The sequence below is a fragment of the Mastigoproctus giganteus genome, chromosome 4 (genome assembly GCF_048544385.1).
Source record: "Mastigoproctus giganteus isolate SK-2022 chromosome 4, ASM4854438v1, whole genome shotgun sequence".
Lineage (NCBI taxonomy): Eukaryota > Metazoa > Arthropoda > Arachnida > Uropygi > Thelyphonidae > Mastigoproctus > Mastigoproctus giganteus.
This window is the reverse complement of record NC_143578.1, coordinates 145,069,865-145,092,977: the sequence shown is the minus strand read 5'-3', so window position 1 is coordinate 145,092,977 and position 23,113 is coordinate 145,069,865. Positions and strand designations below refer to the sequence as shown.

The 23,113-nt window shown below is 35.3% G+C and overlaps 1 protein-coding gene across 3 annotated transcripts in view; it reads left to right on the top strand.

Annotated features, from left to right (window-relative positions):
- LOC150087110 (RNA 3'-terminal phosphate cyclase-like) overlaps positions 1–23,113 on the top strand; it is a 184,844-nt gene that overhangs the window by 56,406 nt on the left and 105,325 nt on the right. For all 3 annotated transcript variants that reach the window (XM_090372968.1, XM_090372967.1, XM_090372966.1), the window contains exon 4: positions 3,380–3,503. In XM_090372968.1, coding sequence (XP_090229094.1) covers positions 3,380–3,503 — 124 coding nt within the window. The remainder of the gene's footprint in view (positions 1–3,379; positions 3,504–23,113) is intronic.

Below are 23,113 nucleotides of genomic sequence, written 5' to 3'. Positions count from 1 at the left end.
ATGTTGACATTCCACCTCCCCAGGTACTTCATCTCCATGTCTTTAATGTCCTGTTGCAACCTCTTGCACTGTTCTTCACTAATACTTCCTAGATTTTCTGAGAATTAGTCAATGTGGTAGTGTAAAAAAATCTACCTTGACACTCATATTGCAGCCTAGCTTCTTGAAGTTTGCCAACATATTTTCAACTATATTCTTGTAGTCTGGATCCATATGGTTCACTCAAGAAGTTCTCAACAACAGACCTGAAGCTAATCCATGCCTGTTTCTCTCTTTTATTTATAGTTCCCTCAAAATCTTGGTCCCTCATCAGTTTGGGAATTTGAAGTCCAACAAAAATACCTTGTTTTAGCTTCTCTTGGGTGATCAGTGAGAATTTATTACAAAGGTAGTTGAAGCAAGGGCCTTCTTGAGGTAAAGCTTTCACAAACTATTTCATCAAACCTAGTTTGATGTGCAAGGGTGGAAGGAGGACAGTTTTTGGGTCTACCAGTGGTTTATGAACTATGTTCTTTGACCCAGGCAACAAACTACCCCTCTTTGGCCAGACCTTGACATTCCAGTGCTTACTCCTTGCCCGACTGTCCCACTCACGCAAAAAGCAAGGCATTTTTGTGTAGCCAGATTGCTATCCAAGTAACATGCCTATCACTTTCAAGTCAGCACAGACCAACCAACCATATTCTTCATGCTTAATATTTGTCAACAACTTCAAGTTTTCATATATTTATTTCGAATGCACAGAGTGAGCTACTGGAATTGACTCATTTATTTCCATTGTGGAGCAGCACACCTTTGAGACTCTGCTTTGATGAGCCAATAAAAAGTGTCCGCTGTGTAGGATTGTAACTAATTCCTAAATAGTTCGTTAAGTCATTTATATTGCTGCAAAAACCATAAAATTGCCTTTAGAAAAGTAGGGCTGGATCTGTATAAGATGTGCTGACTCAGATTTTGTATTCCTAAATCAATATTTAGTTAATTTGTTAACTAAATAAAGTTTTTTTTTTTTTTTAACAAATGAACACTTTAATCATTGATATCTCAGTTACTGATCATCTGTCCCATATAAGACATATAATTCCAGCCATGCCTTGTTTCTCTGTACCTTGTTTCTTTGGATGAGAAAAACTTCCCATGTGCTAGAAAATTTTTTTGACTTAAGTCCAGAAATAATGAGTTCTGCAGGTGCCAGATCATTGAGTTTATGCTGTGAAAACAGTTGAGTGCTGGACTCTTCTTCAGCCAGGTAGGTGTCAGTTTCATCTTCAGAAGCTTCAGTTTCAGCACTCTCTGCTGCTACATTCTCCAATATAAGTGGAGGGCATGGAATCGGCAGATTATCTGCCATGTAGGACTGGTCTAATGGCAGATGGAATATTAGGATACACATTGTCCTTTTTACTCTTTGCATTGAATCCCTCTAAATTATCTAAGCAAAAGTAACAGTCATCACAGTGATTTCAAGGCTCCCTTCAAATTATGTGAATTGCAAATGGCATAGCCTTCTTTTTTGCTATTTTTCCACAACCTCAATGCTTCAATATGGGTTTGGCAAACTTTATGTGAAGCCCATTGTTTATCTTGGTTACAGAGTTTCACTCCAAAATAAGCACAAGTTATTTTTCACAAATTCTGTAATACCTTATCTTTGCTTGAAGACTACACAATATCCACAAATATAAGACAGTAAGTTCGAATTGTTCAAAAACTTGGGTGAAGACATTTTACTTACGCAATAACCTCAAGAATAAGCTGAGCTCACACTGATAAACACTGTTGCCTCTCAAGGTCAAGAAACAAATGACTTGAGGGCAGTGTTGCCAACATGTGAAGTTTTAGTTTACAAATTCCCAGCATTTACTCCTAACAATATATTCAATAATACAACTCATGACATTAACTTACGCGATTTGTGAAAAATGATACATGATGGTAAAAAACAAATAGCATTTCTGAAATGAGCATAAAAAACTGAGTTAAAACAGCTGTTAGTTTACAAGCACTGAAAACCATGCAGAATGGTGTAATTTAATAACTAACTAGCCAAAGTTTCTTGAAGGTATGCTGTGTCAAATTTTATATCTTAATACTCTTGAATAATTTAATAACTTTAATTAGCTGAAGTTTCTTGCTGAATTTTAATTCAAATTAACTGAATGATGATTTTTAACAAATGAGTGCTTAGATTATTGAATCTTAGTTACTAATCTGTCAATTATGCCTATTCTGACAGTGTGAGATACCATTTCACAATTTCCGATCAGTATCTGGAAAGTTAAAATGCCCAATGTGTTGCAGGGACTTGTTGCATTGATACTACATGTTCCTTCAATGCAATGTGTACCTAAAAACATAAATTACCAAATTCCTTTATAATTTCTGCAGTAAATTTTTATTCATTATCCAAGACCTACCCAGAAAATTCTTTTATCCTATAATAGCTTTTTCCTTACTCTTCATGAATGATAATATTTTCAGAAATAATTATTTTTAAGTGCAAGTGGTAAATTTGTATATTTTCTTCATCCCAAAAAATAAGTTTAAAATAAAAAATACATCCAAGTATTCTTGTCTGATTGGCTTTCCTGCTATATGCTAAGGAAAAAGCTAATAAATTCACTGTTTTCTTATGGGAGAGGCATAAAATAACTTTTTTTCTTGCTTTCTTCTATTCTCTCCTTTATTTTGTGATGTGAAATTACAGTACGATATTTGATCAAACCAATTTGAAAGAAATGTAGTTTTAGGAATGGTATAGAGTATTATGATACTATCAGTCCAGCATGAAAAGAAAATGGTTTTTGTTATGGTTTGGAATTGCAATATGATAACTTTCCCAGTTTGAGTTTGAAAAAAAATTTCATGCCATACAGAACTTTCTAGTCTTGCTTCTTCTTTTACTTTTGTGTGTCTGTCCCATTTAGACTTTAAATGATAGACTTTTCATTTGAATAATAATAAAAAAATATTCATGTATAATATATATAATAATAAAAAAATAAAAACTTTTTTCAAATAAACTGATTAGATTTCTGCTGTATCAGTATTCCTGTATTGCCTAGTCATTGTTGGAACATTAATTGGAAATTATTTACTGCAGTGTTTTGAACATCTCTGTGTAGTATGTAAACTTATAAATATTAAACTTATATTTTAAGAAATGTCTCTAACCCTTTCGTGAGTGTGTATGTATGTACTGCCATTTTACAGCAGTATTTGTCTGGTGATGCAAACTGTAATTCCATGCGTGGTGTTTGGTGGAAGAGATTCATCCATTTCCATGTCAGGTGGCACAGATGTTTTCAGTGCTCCACCTATCGATCATTATATTTGGGTAAGTGTCCTGTTTCTAAAATATATATTTATTGTTTATTAGGAGCATAATGCTGCTCTTTCAAGTGTCACTACCTTGCCTTCTCTTCAGTAATGGACCAGTTGAATTGTATCTCAAAGGAGGGACTAATGCTGAAATGGCACCTCAGATTGATTATACTTTGTTGGTAAGTAAATCATATTTGCTAATGGTTTTCAAAAAATCAAGTTTTTCAAGGATCATTTTAGAATCTAGCATTTCTAAAATGTTACTTGTAATCCTACAGAATGTTTGCTTTAGAGATATATAAATGATCATATGACTCCTATTGCATGATGTTGGTAAAAAGTGGCACTGTTATTTACCTACTTCATGCAGTATTTATCCCATCCCATTACAGTAGAAGAACTATAATGAAATGTGTTGTTATAAGGAAAATCACTTATACAACTAATATGCAAGTCCAGATCTTTTTTTTTTTTTTTGTTGGCTTGTTGTAATGTAAATTCACTGATCGCACTGATTCATTCTCCATCAATTGATTTTCTACAATTATTTCCATCTGAAAATTGGCATCTGCATTTTTTTCTCTCTTTTTTTAAACCAGTTAGGACTGATTTTAAAAAAAAATATATAAAAAATACAAGTGTTCAGCTGCTAGCCATCATTCATTAATGGCGGCTTCCCTGGTGCCATGTAATTATTATAGTGTGTATCACAGTGCCTTTGCCTTTAATTGAAGTTTTGTTATTTAATTTATAGTTATAAGAATACAAAATATGAGAATCCAAAAAAGAAGTTTAATCAAGATTATAAGTTTAATCAAAAAAAGTTATACAAAAAGGAAAGAAAACTTAATTTATATATATATATTTTTTGTTGTTATAGTAATAACAAAACTAACTTTAATTAATCTGGGATTGTTCAGTGGCACTGCTCTTGCCTCCATGTGACAGGGCTAGTAATCGAGAAGAGAAGAGAAACTCTCTTAGAACTAAGTGAGAAAAAAATTGAATACCTGAAACCTACTGCTACTCTAAATGGCATCCAGATAATAAGAAAATGAATAGTCAGACAAAGAAAAGACACTTGCTATTACACCACTGTTCCTCATCATTCACTCAATCACTGAATGCAGTATGGAACTATATAGAGTAAAGTTCTATAAAATGGTTAATATTCAAGTAAAATGGTTAAGGTCTAATGACATTCAAGTAAAGCAACATGTCTAAATTACATTCAGAAATATTACTACAAGATCCAAGTTTGAGGGGTAATTACCCATAATTATAACATCACATACAACTTTAAACTCACTAAGTGGAATAGTATCAGTACAATTTGCTCTGTGTCCCAGAAGAAGAAATCCAAAATCAGAAGAAGAAATCTTGTCACACAATCTTTTAGTCTGATACAGACTAAAAGACTATGTAATAATAATAGTCACAGGAATATTATTTCAGGACTTATTTCCATTCCAAAGGTATGGAAATATTATTCTCACCAAGAACCTCTTTCTCATCTAAATTTAAAATTAGCATAGGGAGTGCATACCCTTTCAACAAGATTCGAGATGATATTCATTATATAAGTCAAAACTGAAGAAATTCTCTGGAATTTGGATGGAGAAGTTGATGAAATTAAATCAAATATGGTTATCCCCTCCATAGCACGGATATATAAAGCAGAAATATATGTTCATGTGCATGTTTTGCTTTTCTAGAGCAGAAAATGGAAGAGGCTAATAGCTTCACTTTTATATTTTCTGCCTGTAAATTGTTTCCCCCCCCCCCCCAGCAGAATTAATAAAGTTTTTTTTTTTTAAATAAAATGTGTGGGAAAAAACTGGTAATTCTGGAATCCTAACATTGTTCTTAACAGAAAATTATGCCATTGAAACAGAGAATTTTACATCAATGAAGAGGCCTGAACTGAAAGTGTATCAAATCCAACACCTGAATATCTGATAATCCATTCCACCAGTGAGAAACCTATAGGAAAAATGCCACTTTTCTTTATTCAGAAGGACTGAATAGATTTCCAGGCTCCCCCCAAATCTGTAAAATGGCTGTATTCTGTGTTCTTTGTTGAGGCCAAGTGTGAGAAACACTTAGAACATTTCCTTTGAGCTACCTCTACTGGGGGGATGCCAAACATGGTAATACTCCTATAAGACACTGAACATTTCAGAATCTGACTTCTTTGAAGTGGAGAACTGTTCTGAACTGAAAATTCAAGGAGTGGTAGCTGCAAAAAATGTTTGTGCATAGGGAAGGGAATCTAGGCTCCATACTAGAAACATCCTTACTTTCATTATACTGCATCTCCAAACTCAGTTATAGCTGGGTACTTGTGCCACCTAACAAGGCTGTACATATATACACCTTGTTAGGCAGTGCAAGTACCCAGCTATAACTGAGTTTGGGGATGCAGTATATTGAAAGTAAGGATGTTTCTAGTATGGAGCCTAGATTTCCATCCCTATGCACAAACATTTGTTTTTCAGCTACCACTCCTTGAGTTTTCAGTTCAGAACAGTTCTCTCACACCTTAGTGGGTTGAGTATATCTACAGGTTTGAGTACTAGAAATATGGACGTTTGCAAAGGACCATGAAATTACTGTGAGTTCAGCTCTGAAATTGACAAGTGTTAACTGCCAAGGTGTGCACCCTGCTTACTCATGAGCAAAACCTGTAAATACTAATAAACCTTCATATTCTCAGAAGGTTGCAGGGAGCTGTTTCATCAGATAATTAGCAGAAATTACTATTCCACCTAAAGAGTCATTTACTCTCACTGCATACTATTTATTAAGCCTGCACACACACTGCACAAAAAGGCCAGTCAAGTTGACACTCCTGTATTGGTATCTCCTTCTGCACCTCTTCCTCCACCAAAACCTAGGTAAACAGAAATTGCAAAAAAATTTAGTACCTTGTGAAACAAGAAAACATGAATGTCGAGTAAAAGCAGGTACTTGGTGAGTCAGTCTTGAACCTTTTTGCAGAAGAAGAAGAAATGGACATAGGACAGCATCCATACTTCTCGGCGCCTCCGTAGCCAGGTGGGCAGGAGCAGCAGTGTGTAGCACATGCTTCTTGATTAGACCGGGGTTCGAGCCCATGACTACCAAATACGGAGGATGCGGAAAGGTCAGGGAATGACCACCGCATATCCCCGGAGCAATATGGCCTTAGTTGCTAATGCTCCTAAAAAAAAAAAACCAATAACCATACTTCTCCAAAAAAGATTAATTCAGGGCAGAGAAAACCAAACCCTTAGTGCTTTGGAAGCTGACTGATGGATCCATCAAGCCCATATAATGAATAAATTCCTACAATGGAATTGCTGTGCATTCTGGAAAAATATAGATGGCATCAGGGTCCTTTTGCAGAAGTATAAACCCAGTTTGCTTTTACTTTCAGAAGTGCTTAAAGAAAAATGAAGAACCTTCTTTGCATAATATTAACATCATCTGTAAGGAGAGAACTGGAGATAAAACCTGTTTGTGGCAGAATTGCTATCTTGTGGTACCCAAATTCTATGTTGCTATCCTTGTGGGACCCAACCACCATGCCGCTTACCGGCAACATGGTGGTTGTAGCAATTCACCTTGCAAAAGGGTTTATATCAACAGTCTGCTATATCTGTTTGCCACCTGATATCCTCCAGACAGACCTCGATAATCTTATTGTGCAATTGCCTTCTCCTCTGTTACTTCTGTAGTTTATCAATGAACCTAAGATCCTATGGGGTAGTAATGATAGCTTTGGTATGGAAGGGAAGCCATAGAGCTCACTGATAATGACCTCTTCCTTCTAAGTGTTGGGAACTAATACCTTTTTCTTTGTTCTACCTGTATGTTTTCTGCCTGTGAACTGCCTGTGGAAGTGGCCACTTCCCTGTGATGACTTCATTACTTGGTGGGAGACCACAGCTTCCGTATAGGTTATCATGGTGGATAGATTAATCAGGCCAATTGGTGGAATACCTTTCAACATCTGTATTTAAACTTGTTGTGACCCTAAGCTATAAGATGTATGAGGCCCTTCTCTCTTACAGTTCACCTGTGACAATATTAAAAAAAGGATTTTTTTAAGATGGAGTGAGGCCCTAAGCTGTAGCTTGTTTAGCTTATATGTAAATCCAGCCCTGCAAATGCTGCCGGATGTTGGAATGCCTTTCAACATCTGGTTGTCTGACATCACTATAGTCAGTCAGGAGGAGCCTATCAACGATGTGGTGACACATCACAGAAAACATTGTCCATGCAGTTGCAATTCCAAAGGCACATCTATCCAGTTTCCATCATTCCCTAAACCATAGTGGAATGCAGAATGTACAACAGCAAAAAAAAAAAAAAAAAAAAAGGTTCAACACAAGCTTTAGGGATATTCCGAAGATATCCTACTACTTCTAATCTTATAGCCTCTAAATGTTATGCAGTTGATCCTCTGTTACTCAGGTGACCAGCAATAATGTGTTCCACAGGTTTCTTTCTGTTTTAACGTGTATGCTTGCCTAAACAACATTCTCTATGAATCACTCAGCTTCTGACAAGGCTGCACGCTAATATGTGTTTCCAGAAGGCCTGGGTTTCAATTAAAATCAAGTAGTTGGATTAGGACAAAATCTTGCACCCTCAAGCCCACTCAGACTTAATTAAGAGTAAGCCTGCAGCATCAAGATCGTGTTGTGATTAACTCAAAGGTTCTCGTTAAGGTGAACCTTGAGCCTGCATAACTTCAACTCAAAAAAAAAACTACTCAATAATTATATAAATTATGTGTATCAGAGAATTGTCACAAGGCAAAATGATCAACAAAACAAGATTTATTAAACATAAGTATACAAAAGAGTATAATAGAACTGGTCAAAAATTAGAATAATTGGTATGTGATTATTAGGTAATTGGTATTTGATTGGTATGTGATTATTAGGTAATTAGAAGGCCTCCGTAGCCGAGTGGTCAGGAGCGGGAGTGCAGTGGCACACGCTCTTTGAGTAGACCGGGGTTCAAGCCCCTGACTGCTGAATACGGTCAATCTGCCAACCCGCACTGGACCAGCGTGGCAGATTATGGTCCATTTTCCCTCAGCATGAATTGTTGAGGAGGCTTCCATCCTGCAGTGGGTTGATAATGGCTGCAATTTACTTTTTTTTACTTTTTATTAGGTAATTTAACTGAATACAAGCAGTATCTTGCTGATAGCAGTATTACAGTTTTGTAAAGTTCTTCATGTGGCTTTTCAGCTAATGAATATACAATCTATGATGACAGTTATGTCATACAATTGTTCCATTAATTGAATAAGAATCATCTGTCAACATAATAATTACAATTAGTATTAAAACAACTAATTGGACAATTCGTGCTTACTATTAACTTCTAACTATAAAAATAGATATACATTTGTCTGAATGACTTGAATGAGAAGAGAGGTCAGTGTGTGTGTGAATTTAAGGCAAGTGAAAAGTATGATTAATTTCAAATGGTTGCGTTTATGTTGTTTCGGAAAAAGGCTATTCACTTACCGACAAAATGTCTCTTTCTCGGCGCTCCTTGGAACTACCATCTGATCCATAATTACGACTTTAGGCTATCTTCTTTCTTTCTCTCTCTGCCGACTTAATCTATTGCTTCGCTTCTTGAATCCGCTCTCCAACACCGAATCTCATGAAATCTACGTTATGACTGGCAAGAAGAACCTTTTTCCTTCCCCTTTTTCATATAAATACCTGTGGTTTTTCCCCCTTAATTTTCCCTGACGTGTTCTGAGATCACCAGGTCAATAATGCTGGGCAAAGAACTTCATTTTGGGGACTGTCAACTTTGTGAATTGTCACCACTATAAATGAAATATTGTGAGAAGAACAGAAATACCATGTTTGTGTAAGGCAGTTTCCTTTGTTTTAAAATCGCGTCATCGAACATAAATCGATATGCTTTTAAGAACGGAATTTTAGCAGGACAGTCATTGGGTTTATTAGTTTCGATTTCGTAAGGGATTAGGTCTCATGTTCTGATTTCTCACGCTCTTCTGACAAAGTCGCAAACTGCTCTTTTCGCTTGTGAGCAATTAAGCATTCGCGGACTAGACTCCTTTACATCGAGGAGAGGGGTGACTGACATCATTTAATTGCTCTGGGCACTAAACGTAGTGTATCGTTTCTTCAACCACAACTTCCCCCTAGGGAAGCAACCGACTGCCGTTATGAAACCGAAAGTTAAACTAGTTCATTCCGTCAGATCAATCGTATAGACCATGGAAAAAGTATAGGACACTTTAAAGAATAAATGCTTCTAAGAAACAGGTGAAAGGGTTAAAAAATGATAGCATTTTTTAACACTTTAACAAATGCAATCTGGGAAAAAATTTGGAAAATTAAGTTTTCCAAATTAAGTACACATAGGAACCTTCATTGACTCTGGAATATAATAGAAGAAGACTTAACTGTGATAGTAAATGATCTTGGGAAAACCGTTTCCATCATCTCAGCAACATAATCTTGTTTCCCAGAGTTCCTGGCCTTGAAAAAAAAAAATGAAAAATAGGCACTTAAATTTTATATCAAAGAATTTTTACCTGTATATGGCTATTTACCAGTGAAGAGTTGAGAACAGCTCTTGCCCTTATGAAGGCTAGTGCAGTTGTACTAGATGACATCCATAATTAAATAGATGTCATCTGGTACAACTTTCATCAAAATCTGTGGACCACCTGCTCCTGTACAACAGAATATTCCTTTAAGAGCAATTTTCCAGAAGCCAGGCACAAGGCCAACCATTCTTGCCTTTACTAAGCCAGGAAAGGATCCCAAATATCCAAAAAACTACTATTCTATTGCTCAGGCTAGCAATAAAATGAAAGTTTAAGCAACGGAACAATAGTTTCATTGCTCCCACTAGCCATTTGTGCAAAATCTTGGAGAGAATGGTCAATGTTCTTGTTATTTGTTTATTTAAAATCAAATCTCCTCTCCAGCATGCAGATATGTTTCCAGTCTAATCAAATGGGGTAAAGTGTACCTTTCTTTCGGATAAGTCTACTTTGCATCATTTGATTAGACTGGAAATATCTATCTGAGATGCTTTCTTAAAATGATATTACCTGGTGTCACTTCTCTTTGATATAGAAAAAGTACAAGACAACCTGGAGATTTTGTATTTTAAAAGACTTTTATTATAGGTTTAGTGTATGAGGTCATTTTACCCTTTTTTTATTAAACATTTTTTATCCTATCATTCTTTCCAAGTTCATGTAAGATCCATCCTTTCTCAGTCCTCTTCCTCAAAGATCAGTTTTAAGTGTTACCTTTTTTTTTCTCCTTTAAAGTGACTTCCATTACTGAACAATTTCTAACTATAAATAGTGCCCTTTAACCTAACGAAACTAAACGTGACATATCAAAAAGCAAGAATTTGTGTACTACTTTCCAAATATCAATGAACTTCTGCATGCCCACGCAGTGACTGCCAAAACTCCTGTAGGAAGACACAGATATCATTATTCTTTCATTAGTTTTTTGCTAAAAATGCCATATGCTAATTACAGTATGAGAAGAAAGGAATAAGCTTGAATACACCTGTGTATTCATAGCTTAAATGTGACATAAATCTCCTTTGAATATCACACAAATGCTAAAACAACATTGTAAAGGAAAAAAGCATAAACTTCTTCATGTGCATCTCCAAAATAAATGGACATTGAAAGAAACAAAATGGCAATGAAGTAATACTAGAAAATTATTCATGGAGAATTATTCATGGTTATGTATGCCTGAAAATAGTAGGTGTTTGAATATCTATCACAGACGTTCTTCCAGGTATGACAGACTAGGGGTTGCTATCTGGTAGTCTCAAAAGTTGATAAATAGATACTCAAATCCCACAGGTGGCTGAACTGAATTTCAGTGAAGAGTGGTCATTCTGTGACAATGAATGCCTCTGTTTGCACCTTCCCATTGGTGGGACTAGTAACCTTGGATATACCCCATCCCCACCATGTGCAAGGCTGAAACAATTCATCTGGTATACTGGAGGTGTCAAGGTGTGGTGCCCACACCACACAGAAGGATTTGGTGGGTGACTCATCATATAATGCAGTACCACCATTTTTGCTCATTGGTGGCTTGAAATGATGAAACTGGTGTGTAGCCTCTAATGCAAAGTTTCTGTAACCACTATCTCTCCATTATATGCAATATGAGTGATGTCTTTTGAGAATGTGTTGGGCATTGTGGTAAGAATATTCCTTACATTTCTAAAGTATAGTTCTAAAACATTTTTGCAGGCCAGTCACTGTATCGGCCACTAGACTGAATCTATTGGTAACTCTCTAGGAAGCATCCAGATCAGCTAGTGTGTGCATGCAGGAGGTATTGTCAAGGCCATATTTTGTGAAGCAGCTGATTATATTCTTACTTTGTGTACTATATCCAAAAATTTCATTAATTCATATAATTCATATGTCCCACCTCTCTGCACTTTTACTTTCTGTAACCACTATCTCTCATTATATGCAGTATGAGTGATGTCTTTTGAGAATGTGTTAGGCATTGTGGTGAAAATATTCCTTACATAGGGGCTCACATCTAGTGTGTATTGGCTTGGCACATCCAGGGTCCTGAGCTGGATATCATCATTCTTCTCTTTCTTGGTGATTCCTTTCTACTTCTGACTCTTGTTCTCTCTCTCTCTCTCTCTCTCTCTCTCTCTCTCTCTCTCTCTCTCTCTCTCTCTCTCTCTCTCTCTCTCTCTCTCTCTCTGTGTTTCTCTGGGTAACTCAGAAATTTTTTTTTGGCTGGTGCAGCATAAGCCTCTGGCTTCCTTGCACTATATGGCTAATAATAATAAAAAAGTATAGTTCTAAAACATTTTTGCAGGCCAGTCACTATATAGGCCACTAGACTGAATCTATTGGTAACTCTCTAGGAAGCATCCAGATCAGTTTGTGTGTGTATGCAGGAGGTATTATCTAGGCCATTTTTTGTGAAGCAGCTTGATTATATCCTTACTTTATGTTCTATATCCAAAAATTTCATTAATTCATATATGTCCCACCTCTCTGCACTCTTACTTTATCTGTTGAATGCATCATGATTAGTTAAATTGGTAGAACAAACTTATCTGCAAAAAAGATGTAAACCTCACAAAAAAAATACCACCTCATTCATTTCACAGATATGTGGTCTCATTTCCAGTGTCAATCTGCCAAGCCCCAATCACTTTTTCCTGACAGCATCCTGATTGTCCATTGTCTTAACCACTACCCATTTCGTTGTCCTAATTATTCATTCTGTGATTTCTTTTGTTCTAGTGGTGATACATATGCACATATCTGCTCTGATATTACTTATCAGAGGGTTCCAAACTTGAAATTACCTCATTTTGATCTCCTTTGGCTTAAAATCACTCTATTTCTTTCTGTTAAGTTCATCTGTTGCCTCTGTCATTCTCCAAACTCTGATCTCTTTGGCTTTCTTTCTTTCTTTAAAATTCTTCTTTCACCAATCTAATTTTCCTAATAGTCTAATTTTTCTAACTTTCCCACACACCTCCAGCTTGTTTCAGTTTTCTAGTTATGCAGAAGCAGTTGATGGAGATGCCGAAGTTTTTGCTATTACCAATAACTTCATGCAACTTTTTCATTTACTTACCCACCATACCAGAGAATTCTAACCATACACCTAACACTCTTGATCTTTATCTCACCAGAGACCCTTCAAAAACAGACAGTTGATGTTTAGTGGTCATTTAGGCACCTCAAATCACAAATTAGTAATGGTCTCTACTCCAATGGAGTTTCTATATTATGGTCATTCTCGGCCTTGTTTTGTTTGCCATTACTGAAATTTTGAAATGGGATGATTTCTGTTTTTCTTTTTATTGGTGAGATTGCTGTTTTAAATCTTCTGATCCTAATGTTTGCTCAGGTCATGTCAGTGAAATTATGCTTGTGGGGATGAAATCCTTTATTCTGCATTCTGCCCTAAAATCTCTTGTTAAGACTGTTTAAGATAAGAATTTAACTTATCACAATTGGCTTGTAGCCAAATACTAGCTTAATTTTATGCCAACAAAGTTTGCAACAGCTGTAAGATAGTTTTCTCAATCCAAACTTGATTCTGAACAATTTGAGTATGAAACTTGTTTCTTGTCAAAATGGTAATCAAGATTCTGGTCTCTCCAATGCCATTTTGTGTGACTTCTGTTCATCTATTCACCCACCACTGTTACAAGCTTATTGTTCTGTTGCATTCTTGGCTGAATATAAAGTTGACTTACTAGCATCCTACTTTTCTGTTAAATTTTGTATCGAGGGTCCTGATAAAGCATCTCCTGTTATACCCAGTCCACTCCACTCAATGCTTCCCATGGTCTTCTGAAGAAGGATGTTAGAAAATTTCAAACAATCTTGATGTCATTAAAGCTCCAGGTTCTGATGGCATTTGTCCACTTATTCTCAAAACTTGTGCTGCTGTTCTGTGTTGCCTTTTTACACTTTCTTATTCCACTGTTTTTAATTCTGCTTGGAAGTTTGTTTATATCCAGCCATTTCCTAAAAAGAGTAACCAATTCTTCCATCCAACCAGTGCAGCTTTTCAGTGTTTCAGACTATGAAATTTGTTTTCTCAGTGTGCTGGCCCAATAACTGTACTGCCATCTAGTTATACTTCATATAAACGATCTGAAAAACTAAATCGATGATTGTATTCAATAGTTAATGGCAGTGTAGAAGTCACTAATAAATTATACTCTGAGTTAGAGTGAAGTATTTAGGCAAGCCATCAAGATCTAGTAAAGGCTTTTCTGGTGGTGAAATTGAGAAATTGTTAGACTTTTCTGAAGAAATTTGGTGGGGGGGGGGGAAGAAGGAAACTTTTACAAATAAGATAGTCTCTGACTTCCATGTGGTGTTACTGCATTTAGTTTTTCTAAATAAACTAATTAACAGGAGTTTTTTGGAGTTATTATCAATGTGGTACTAAATGAAAAAAATGATAAAGAAATACTGGTGTGAAGAATGGACAAACAGAATTAAATTTTTCAAGAATTTATTTATCAGGAAGAGATTTCTGCAGATATTTTGGATGTTGAATCTCTGTCAGCCCACAAAAGGACAAAAAAGAAATTCAAAGTAGGGGCTCTAAAGTAAAAAAACATTGTTAATTATTCAGATGGAAGGCTTTATGAATATTTTCTACCAGGAAGAAATATTGCATTAGACCTTTTAAAACTGTTTTTGTCATGCTGGTTTGTATATTTACTCATGTAAACCCAAAAATAATTTTTGAACATTGCATTTCAATTAGTCATTTTTTTGTTTGTTAGAGTGTACTGCATGGGGAAGAAAGTGAAAATAATAATGCTGAACTGAAAAGGGTTAAATGCTAATTGCCAGGTAATTCTGTCCTGTATTTTTTCTTGCAAAAAGAAGTCTATTGCTCCTATGATATTATTTGATAACATTTGGATTTTTAGACAAGATCACATATCTCTATTAGGAACTATCCTGACTTCTAATCTCTCTTGGCATAATAATCACATTACAAGTATTGCTTTCTTTGCATAAAAAAGCTGTGTTTTCTTTTTCACTCTCAGGTGTTACATTTCTTCTACACAAATATTCACTCTCTATAAATCTCAAATGTGCTCTACCATGGGATGGTGTTTCCACATCTGGGTTAGTGCCCCAAAACTCTTTTAAGTGTACAGGCTCTATTCAGTAGAGGGCATGTATAAATTTATTTCAACAGTTTTTAAATTTTCCATTTTGGTAGTTTGATTACTATAGCAGACTGAACCAAAAGGATGCGTGTGACTTAGTCATAGGTATTTCTTCAGCTAGATGATGGAGAGCCTAAAACAAGAGGAGAAGATTCTGTTATTTTGTTCAGTGAGGAAATGCTTTACTGCATCATGTAATTATATTGTGTTAAAGTTCCCATTGAAAAATGGTGTTCTTGTTAATGCTGGTGGCCCAGATTTCATGAATTGGCAGTGTATCATTTCCAAATTTGAAATTTTTAGATAGGTTTCCAGTACTTCTTGTTTTCATTAAAGATAAATAAATACATGACGCAGTGAATGTTTTGCATCAGTTCTATCAGTCACTTTGAAAATCTGCCAGATGCTATAATGGAAGAAAGAATTGATGTACTGTGGTCCTTGATTGGAAGCTGATAAATGCAAAAAGAAGTCAGGAATTTAACAAATTATCTCAATGATAATTTGTTACCTTCTTGGCATTTTAATAATTCCTCATAGTAATTCTGAGCATCAGAAAATATTTAACTTGTGGGGGAGGGGTTAAAAAAATTAATTCAGATCACTTTCTGGTGACACTTTGGAAATGACCTTGACAGTGATATCTGAATCCCAGTACCGTTATTGTAAACAAAACTTAGCCTCAGCATTTCTGAAGAGTTTAAAGTCTGCAATGGTATCTTTTTTGAAGCATTCATCACCAGTTGATGTCTAACAGATAATCAAAACAGAATTTTACACAGAGAAAAATCTGGATAGGTTAATTGTGAAAGAATACTACTAGTAAATAGTCCTATGGCTGTATTTTAATATAGGATGTGTATTTTGTCAGTGAAATTTAATTTCCAGTGCAGTGCGTACTTTACAAATCCTTCTGCTTTTTCTGAAAAATTTCCTATTTTTTTGTGACAAATGCTTGCTTTTTGCAAAAAAAGAAACTTCTGAAAAAAGTTTTCTCCTTGCAATTTTCTGATTTTCAGCTTTTCGAAAGTCAAGAAGTTAGCAGATAAGTAAACACAAAGTATTAGAAGATGAGAAGAGTAGTTAAATGTGGGGGTGGAAGTATAATGACAGAAAACATAATTATGCTTTCAAGCACAAGGCAATTTTATAACAGTGTAATATAACAATATATAATCAGTGAATAATAACAGAAGATGGTTGTGCTAGACCTAAGGGGGGAAATATAAAGGAAAGAATAAGAAGGAAGATGGTAAGTAGAAGAGAATAAAGAAAGTGAAAATCTAAAAAATATTATGACAAGTAAATATTAATAAAATTGGAAAACTAAATAACTTAAGTAAAATAAATACAGCAATACCTTGCTTAGCATGGCTTCAAACAGCACGGGTTTCACTATAACACTTTTTTCAATTAAATTTAAGTTGAAAATTTACTGTACATATTAAAACTCATTCAATAGCCTAGGCACATACTCTACATATGTGCTGTGTTGTCGTAGCCTAGGTACGGGTACATATATGCTGCGATGCCAACTGTATTGTCTCATATATGCTGCACATATGACAGTAGTCCCCTCAGGCAGCCAGTGGCAACAGTGTCCACTTTTCTTAATTCCATCCTAATGAGTGATATGACAGCTTTTAAAACTTTTCATTTCACAATTTATTTTTTACCCCTCTAAATAAGATCGAAAATATATTTGCATCTTGGTTAGAAATCATTGCCAACAACATGCGTTATGTTTGGCAGCATGTTTTGCCCCATTTGGCAAATGATTTCATTGGTTTTGAATCACAAGTTCAGACAATTGCTGAAGACATTGTGAATATCGGAAAAGACTTGGGATTCGAAACTTTGGACACTGCCAACGTACATGACTGCATTGACTCACATGCTGCAACGGCGTCTCCGTAGCCAGGTGGGAAGGAGCAGCAGTGTGTAGTACACGCTTCTTGATTAGACCGAGGTTCGAGCCCGTCACCACCAAATACGGAGGATGCGGAAAGGTCAGGGAATGACCACCGCATATCCCGGAGCAATATGGCCTTAGTTGCTAATGCTCCTAAAAACCAAATAACAACAACAACAACAACATGCTGCAACTCTCCTTGAAATTGATAAGAAAATTGCATATGAAGAAGAGGAAAACAATTCTGACGTGGATAACACTGAAGTGGCACCAAAAGAATTTTCAACAGAAGAATCGAAGAAAGTTTTTTGGGGCTTGACGTTGCCTGCGAGCCAATTATGAATGGAGATCCAAATGTGTTGCATGTAGCATCCAGATACGGCAAATTTTATAAGATGGGATTCAATGCTACAAAGACTTGTATACCGAGAAAAAGAGATGACTTCACCAAACTTCATTTTTGAAATACCCAAATAAACAAAGCTTTTTTTTCATCTCTCATGATGTTACCTTTTCATTAATAAAATTTTTGCAGTATTTTTTATTTCAAATCCTTTTAATTGGCTATCAAGCGCAAATTGTTTATAGATTTATTATAATTTGTTTATAGACTGTTTCTCTGGTACGCATTCATTTAAAACTCTATTATAATTATACCTCAATCGGCGCGGTTTCACATAACACGGAACAGTTTCGGTACCAATTATCAGTGCTATGCGGGGTATTGCTGTACATTAAAAGTTATTAGAAGTTATAATATTAATGTAACAATGGGTGGGTGGGGTTAAAATTATTTTGGTATGTTAAAGGCAAAAAATAAAAAAAAAGGAGCATTGCTAGTTGTAGAAACATTAATAAGAAAATACGGATAATTCAGTCCTGGCTAAAATCATTTGTGATCTATCCAGGACATCAGCATTTCTTTCATTTTCTCAACCTTCAACTCATGCAGTATACTAAGTACTATAGGTTCTATTACCTTCCACGTTTGGGGCTTTCATAAAAAAAAAAAAAAGGAAAAAAAAATTGAAAAAAAAAAAAAAAAACCTGAAAGAAGCCAAAAACAGGTATAAATACAGTGAGAACTCTTATAACAGCAGTGATCTGGAGGGTAGTCCTGACACTCTGTTTGGATGATTGTGAAGTGAATAAAACTATAAAGAAAAACAAAATAAGGAAATATAGTATGTAAAATTTACTTTAATATTCAAATTGTTTATTGTCAGCAAAGGGAAAAATATTACAAAAATATACAATATTACAAATGGAAGTATATTCACAAAACAGTGTATGTGTGCAATATATAGCAATAGTAGTAGTAGTAGTAATGGCAAATGATGTAAGTAATCAAGCTTATATAGCAACAGCCAAAAAAAAAAAAAAAAAACCAGTTCATCCATACAGATTGGAAGCCTGTTCCAACGATCAACCACCTGCTAGCTGAAGGCAAACTTCTGCACCGACTGGACTGCTGGGTGGGTAAAGTGCCTGCCTGGCAACCCAAAGGTCGTGGGTTCAAATCCCGCCTCGGGCTTAGATCAGAGTAAATGCAAAAACTTTGGGAGGTGCATTATGGCCACAGAAGCCGATGCACCAACAACTAACAAAAAAAAAAAAAAAAAAAATAAATAAATAAAGCAAACTTCTAGCTGAAGGCACATCTATCCTGCAACCATCCTTTCTCAACTTTAATTTATGCCCCGTCATGTGTGTAGTCCTAGCAAGTGGAAGAAAACCATTCAGCTTGCTCAATCCAGTCAAGGCTTTAAACACCTCAGTCACATCTCCCCACAGGTGCCTAGTCTTGAGACACTTCAATTTCCAGAACTGTTAAATTCAAGTGTCAAAATCAAATTGTCAATGTTAAACTTAAACTGCTGTTTCTCAGCCCATGGGCCCAATTTTTCTTGATCTTATTGTAGTAGTTCACCCTGATCACTGTCATTAGCCATCCTGCCAACCTTTGTATCATCTGCAAAATTAGACATTAAGCCTGTTATACCTTCATCAGTATCATTGATAAATATTTAAAACAACAATGGACCCAGCAGTGGACTCTGGGGAGCTCCACTAATAACATTAGTCCATGAAGAGCAGTGCCCATTGATAACCACTCTCTGTCTTCTTCCACTTAACCATCCCTTTATCCATAGCAGTAACTTGCCCTTAATGCCACATTGCTCCAGTTTGTACAGCAGTCTTTTATGTGCTTATGTGCAACAGTATCAAAAACTTTCCTGAAATCTAAGTATATGATGTCAAAATTATTTTTTCATCCAGTTCCTTGGTTGCTGCATCATAGTAACCTATCGGATTAGTTAGACAAGATTGCCCCTTAACAAATCCATGCTGTGATTGCAGTATAATTAGGTGCCTGTCCAAATGGTCTTGCATTACTTTAATTAATGATTCCATTATAATTTCCCTGGAACAGACATTAAACTAACAGGTTTGTAATTACCCATGTTGTCTTTTGATCCCCTTTATAATATTATGCACTTCTCCAGTCCACAGGGATCTTCTCTTAAATGAAGGATGCGCTCTTAATTATGACTAAGGGTTTGTTTACCTTCTTTGCTGTCTCCCTTAATATAATTGGATAGATTCCATCTGCCCCAGGTGCCTTTTTTATGTCCATCCTCAACAATTTCTCCTCCACTTTCCTTTCTGTTATCACAAAGTCACTTATCTCCTCATTAGAGTTTGATGAACTTCTGGCATCCCCTTCCCTAAAGAATTCCTCATGTGTGAATGTAGATATAAAATACTTGTTTAATTTGTCTGCAACCTAAGCAGGGATCATCAATGGTTAACCTTTAAACATCAAGTGCCCCAATGTGATTCAACCCCTTCCTTCCTTCTACTGTTAATATAAGCATAGAAGTCTTTGCTGTTTTTCTTTGCAATCTTTTCCAAAGACTGCTCATAATCTACCTTAGATTGCCTGATCTCCTTTGGTCTTGATTAGAGACTAATTTATGTCTACAATCGGCCTCTGTGTTGCCTAATAATTTGTGCATCCCATGCACTCTTCTTCTCTGCCACATGCCTCAATAGTTCATCTGACATCCATTTAGGTCTAGTCTTGAATGGTATTTCTTTGTTGGTATGAAAAGCCTAGTAGCTTCTTTGATTCCTTTCCATTTAGGATTTGCTGTTGGTAAAATCACTAGTTTATTCTACTACACACAATTTAAAAACTGTCTGAGAACTCTGTAGTCACCCTTACAAAAGCAAAATCCTTTCCCTTGACAGCAGTTATCTTTTATTAAATTCCACATTAGTACATTGTGATAGCTGCCACCCAGTGGGTCTTTTATCTGCAGATTCTTAATGAAATATCACTGCTGATAAGCAGATCAAAGTAGTATCATTGCTGATAAGCAAATTCCTCTTGTTGCCTCTCTAACATTGTGCTGTAGAAACCAGTCATCCAAGAAATCCACAAAAGTCTTTCTAGTGTGTGAGTGACCAACCCACAAATTCCAGTCAACATCTGGAAAGTTAAAATCCCTGATATTTGCTGGCCTACCCTATTTTCCTGTATAGCTGTTTGGTATATTCATCACAGTCATTAGGCCTATAATACACTCCTACTCTCAATTTTGTTTTCCCAGTGCTTACTTATATCTCACCAAATTGACTGAACATTGCACTCTTCACCCAAGTCAACTGGATGCACTGCTTTAGATTTAATATTCTTCTTAACTTATTCATCACCCTCTGCCACCTGTTCTGTCTGTCATTTTATTCTAATATTCTGATAATACATTACAATAATATATTCTAATAATAGCAGATTAGGGATTTACTTGCAGTATTGATTGCATTAATAGAAAATAAATAACTAAAATAATAACATACCAGCAAAGAGCAGCAGAAAGAGCATGAAAACAAATTACATAATAATCAAAGTAATGAAAATAATAGGGATTTCCAGAAATGGGAGAGCATCTTGTTGAACTTTACTGTTTTATGAAAAGACGTCCAAACTCATGTCATTTACTGATTTTACAACTCTGTTAAAGAACTGAAAGCTAAATGGTTTTGGATTGATTTGTCCTTTACAACTTTTGGGAAGTCGCTAAGAGGTCTTGCAGGGCAATTAAAGTCGATATGTTTTAAGAGTTGGGAAAATCAGTGGAGCTGAAAATAATTTTATTCAAAAGGCTGGAATCCATTATAGTCTGTTGATGTTTTAAATACAGTAAATGAAAATGGGTGCAGTAGTCATTATAGGATTTAGTAAAACAGTTTAATTGAGACGTATAGCAGATAAATCAGAAAATTGGATCGCAGACCTTCCAAAATTTTAATGAGACCAACACATATTCTACTGTTGAATATGTGGTGAATATGTGATTAGTAGAACATACAGTTTGTAAATAGTAATCATAGGAGCAACTTTGCCTAAATCCCTAATTGTACATTTAAGTTAGTCTAATATACGAGCAGCAAGTTTAGAAATAGAGAGTAAGTGAGAACCATAAGTAACATGATGATGAAATTAGCACCCAAATCTCTAATTTCAAAGATTCAGTTGATAGAATTAGTTCCCAAGCAATAATCAAATGTTATAAAAGATTGCTTATCATGATAAGTAAGAATAAAGCACCTTTCAAAGTTTACATGAAGACCATTAAAGGTCAATTGAACACATGTTCACAGGCCTTGTCAGATTGTGGATTTTCTTCCCTATATCTACTACATTGGATTGCATGAAGATTCATGCAATCTGACAAGGTAGATATAGGAGTGAATTTTGATATCATCATCATAAGTGAGGAATGTCCCTCAGGACAGAACCCTGAGAGATACCTCTCTTTAATTGTGAAAGGGATAGGGAATAACACTTATTTCTGGTTATTTTTTGATGAAAAGATGTTTAGTTGCACACAATTAAGCTAATTTAAGAAATTAAGCACATTTTTGCTGAAGTCCTTAAATGGTATTTTCAAAGTGAAAAATTACATAACTGACAAAAATGATGAATTTTCACTGCACTTTTCATTCTCTTACTGCACTTTTCACACTGTTCTGTAGTGTACCATAGTAAAGTATAGGGCATACTTTACTAGGGACATTACATAGTAAAGTATTACCCTATACTTTAATATGCATACAGATGATACAGGAGCATAAAAGATATACTAGCCAGTCCTTGGTGCTATAATTAGACAGTTTGGTTAAAATAAGATCAGTTGGAACAGTATCAAATGCTTTACTCAAAGCAAAGTAGATTGTGTCAAGTTGCAGGTTACAATCATTGCAAAATATGAGAAAAATAAAGTAGATTAATTGTAATTGATTTTCCTTTTAAAAAGCCATGGTGCTCACTTTGAAAACACCCTTTAGCAAAGCAGATAGCTGGATGAAAATAGCAGTTTCTATCAATTTGGCAAGGCATTATACAGATTATAGGACAATAAGATGAAACTAATGTTTTGTCATCCTTTTTTGAAAGATAGGAATGATGGAGGACTCTTTAAGACATTCAGGAAGAGTTCCGGTCAAGAAACAGGCTTTAATAAGATATAACTGAGAGCTAAGAGAAATATGTGTGTTTCCAGAAGGCCATAGGTAATTTATCAGGATTAGTATAGTACATAAGTTTGAATTTGTTTAAAGTTAGAAAAATTACATGGTCAGAAAATTCAAATTCAGTCAGACTATCAGTAGATAGATCACTAAAGTTGTTAGAGGGATAAATAATTGATGCTGAAGGATATGGACCAGTGTGATTATTGGCAGCAGGAATTCCAGCAAGCTTTAGGTAAACCCAGAAATGGTTAATGTTATTATTATTGACCTCAGTATTTTGAATAAAGTAGGACCAATCACATTTTAATAATAATTTCAGTTTTCTTCTTAAGGTAGAAAATTTGAAATAGCACTGATACATTGGTAGTTGCCTCCAGGATCCATGAGCTCTGAGTTTTGAATTGAACAGTTTAGCAGCCTCATTATAGAGAACTAGGGATATCTACAAACTTTATTAGATTTACGGTGGGTAGGAAATTTGTTAAGAACCAAAAAAAAAAAAAAAAAAGATATTGTTTTACAGAATATCACAGATGAGATTAGGATCTTGCATTTAAATTAATTATTTTGGTGTAAATACCATAATTCATGAGAAATCTGAAGCCAATTAAT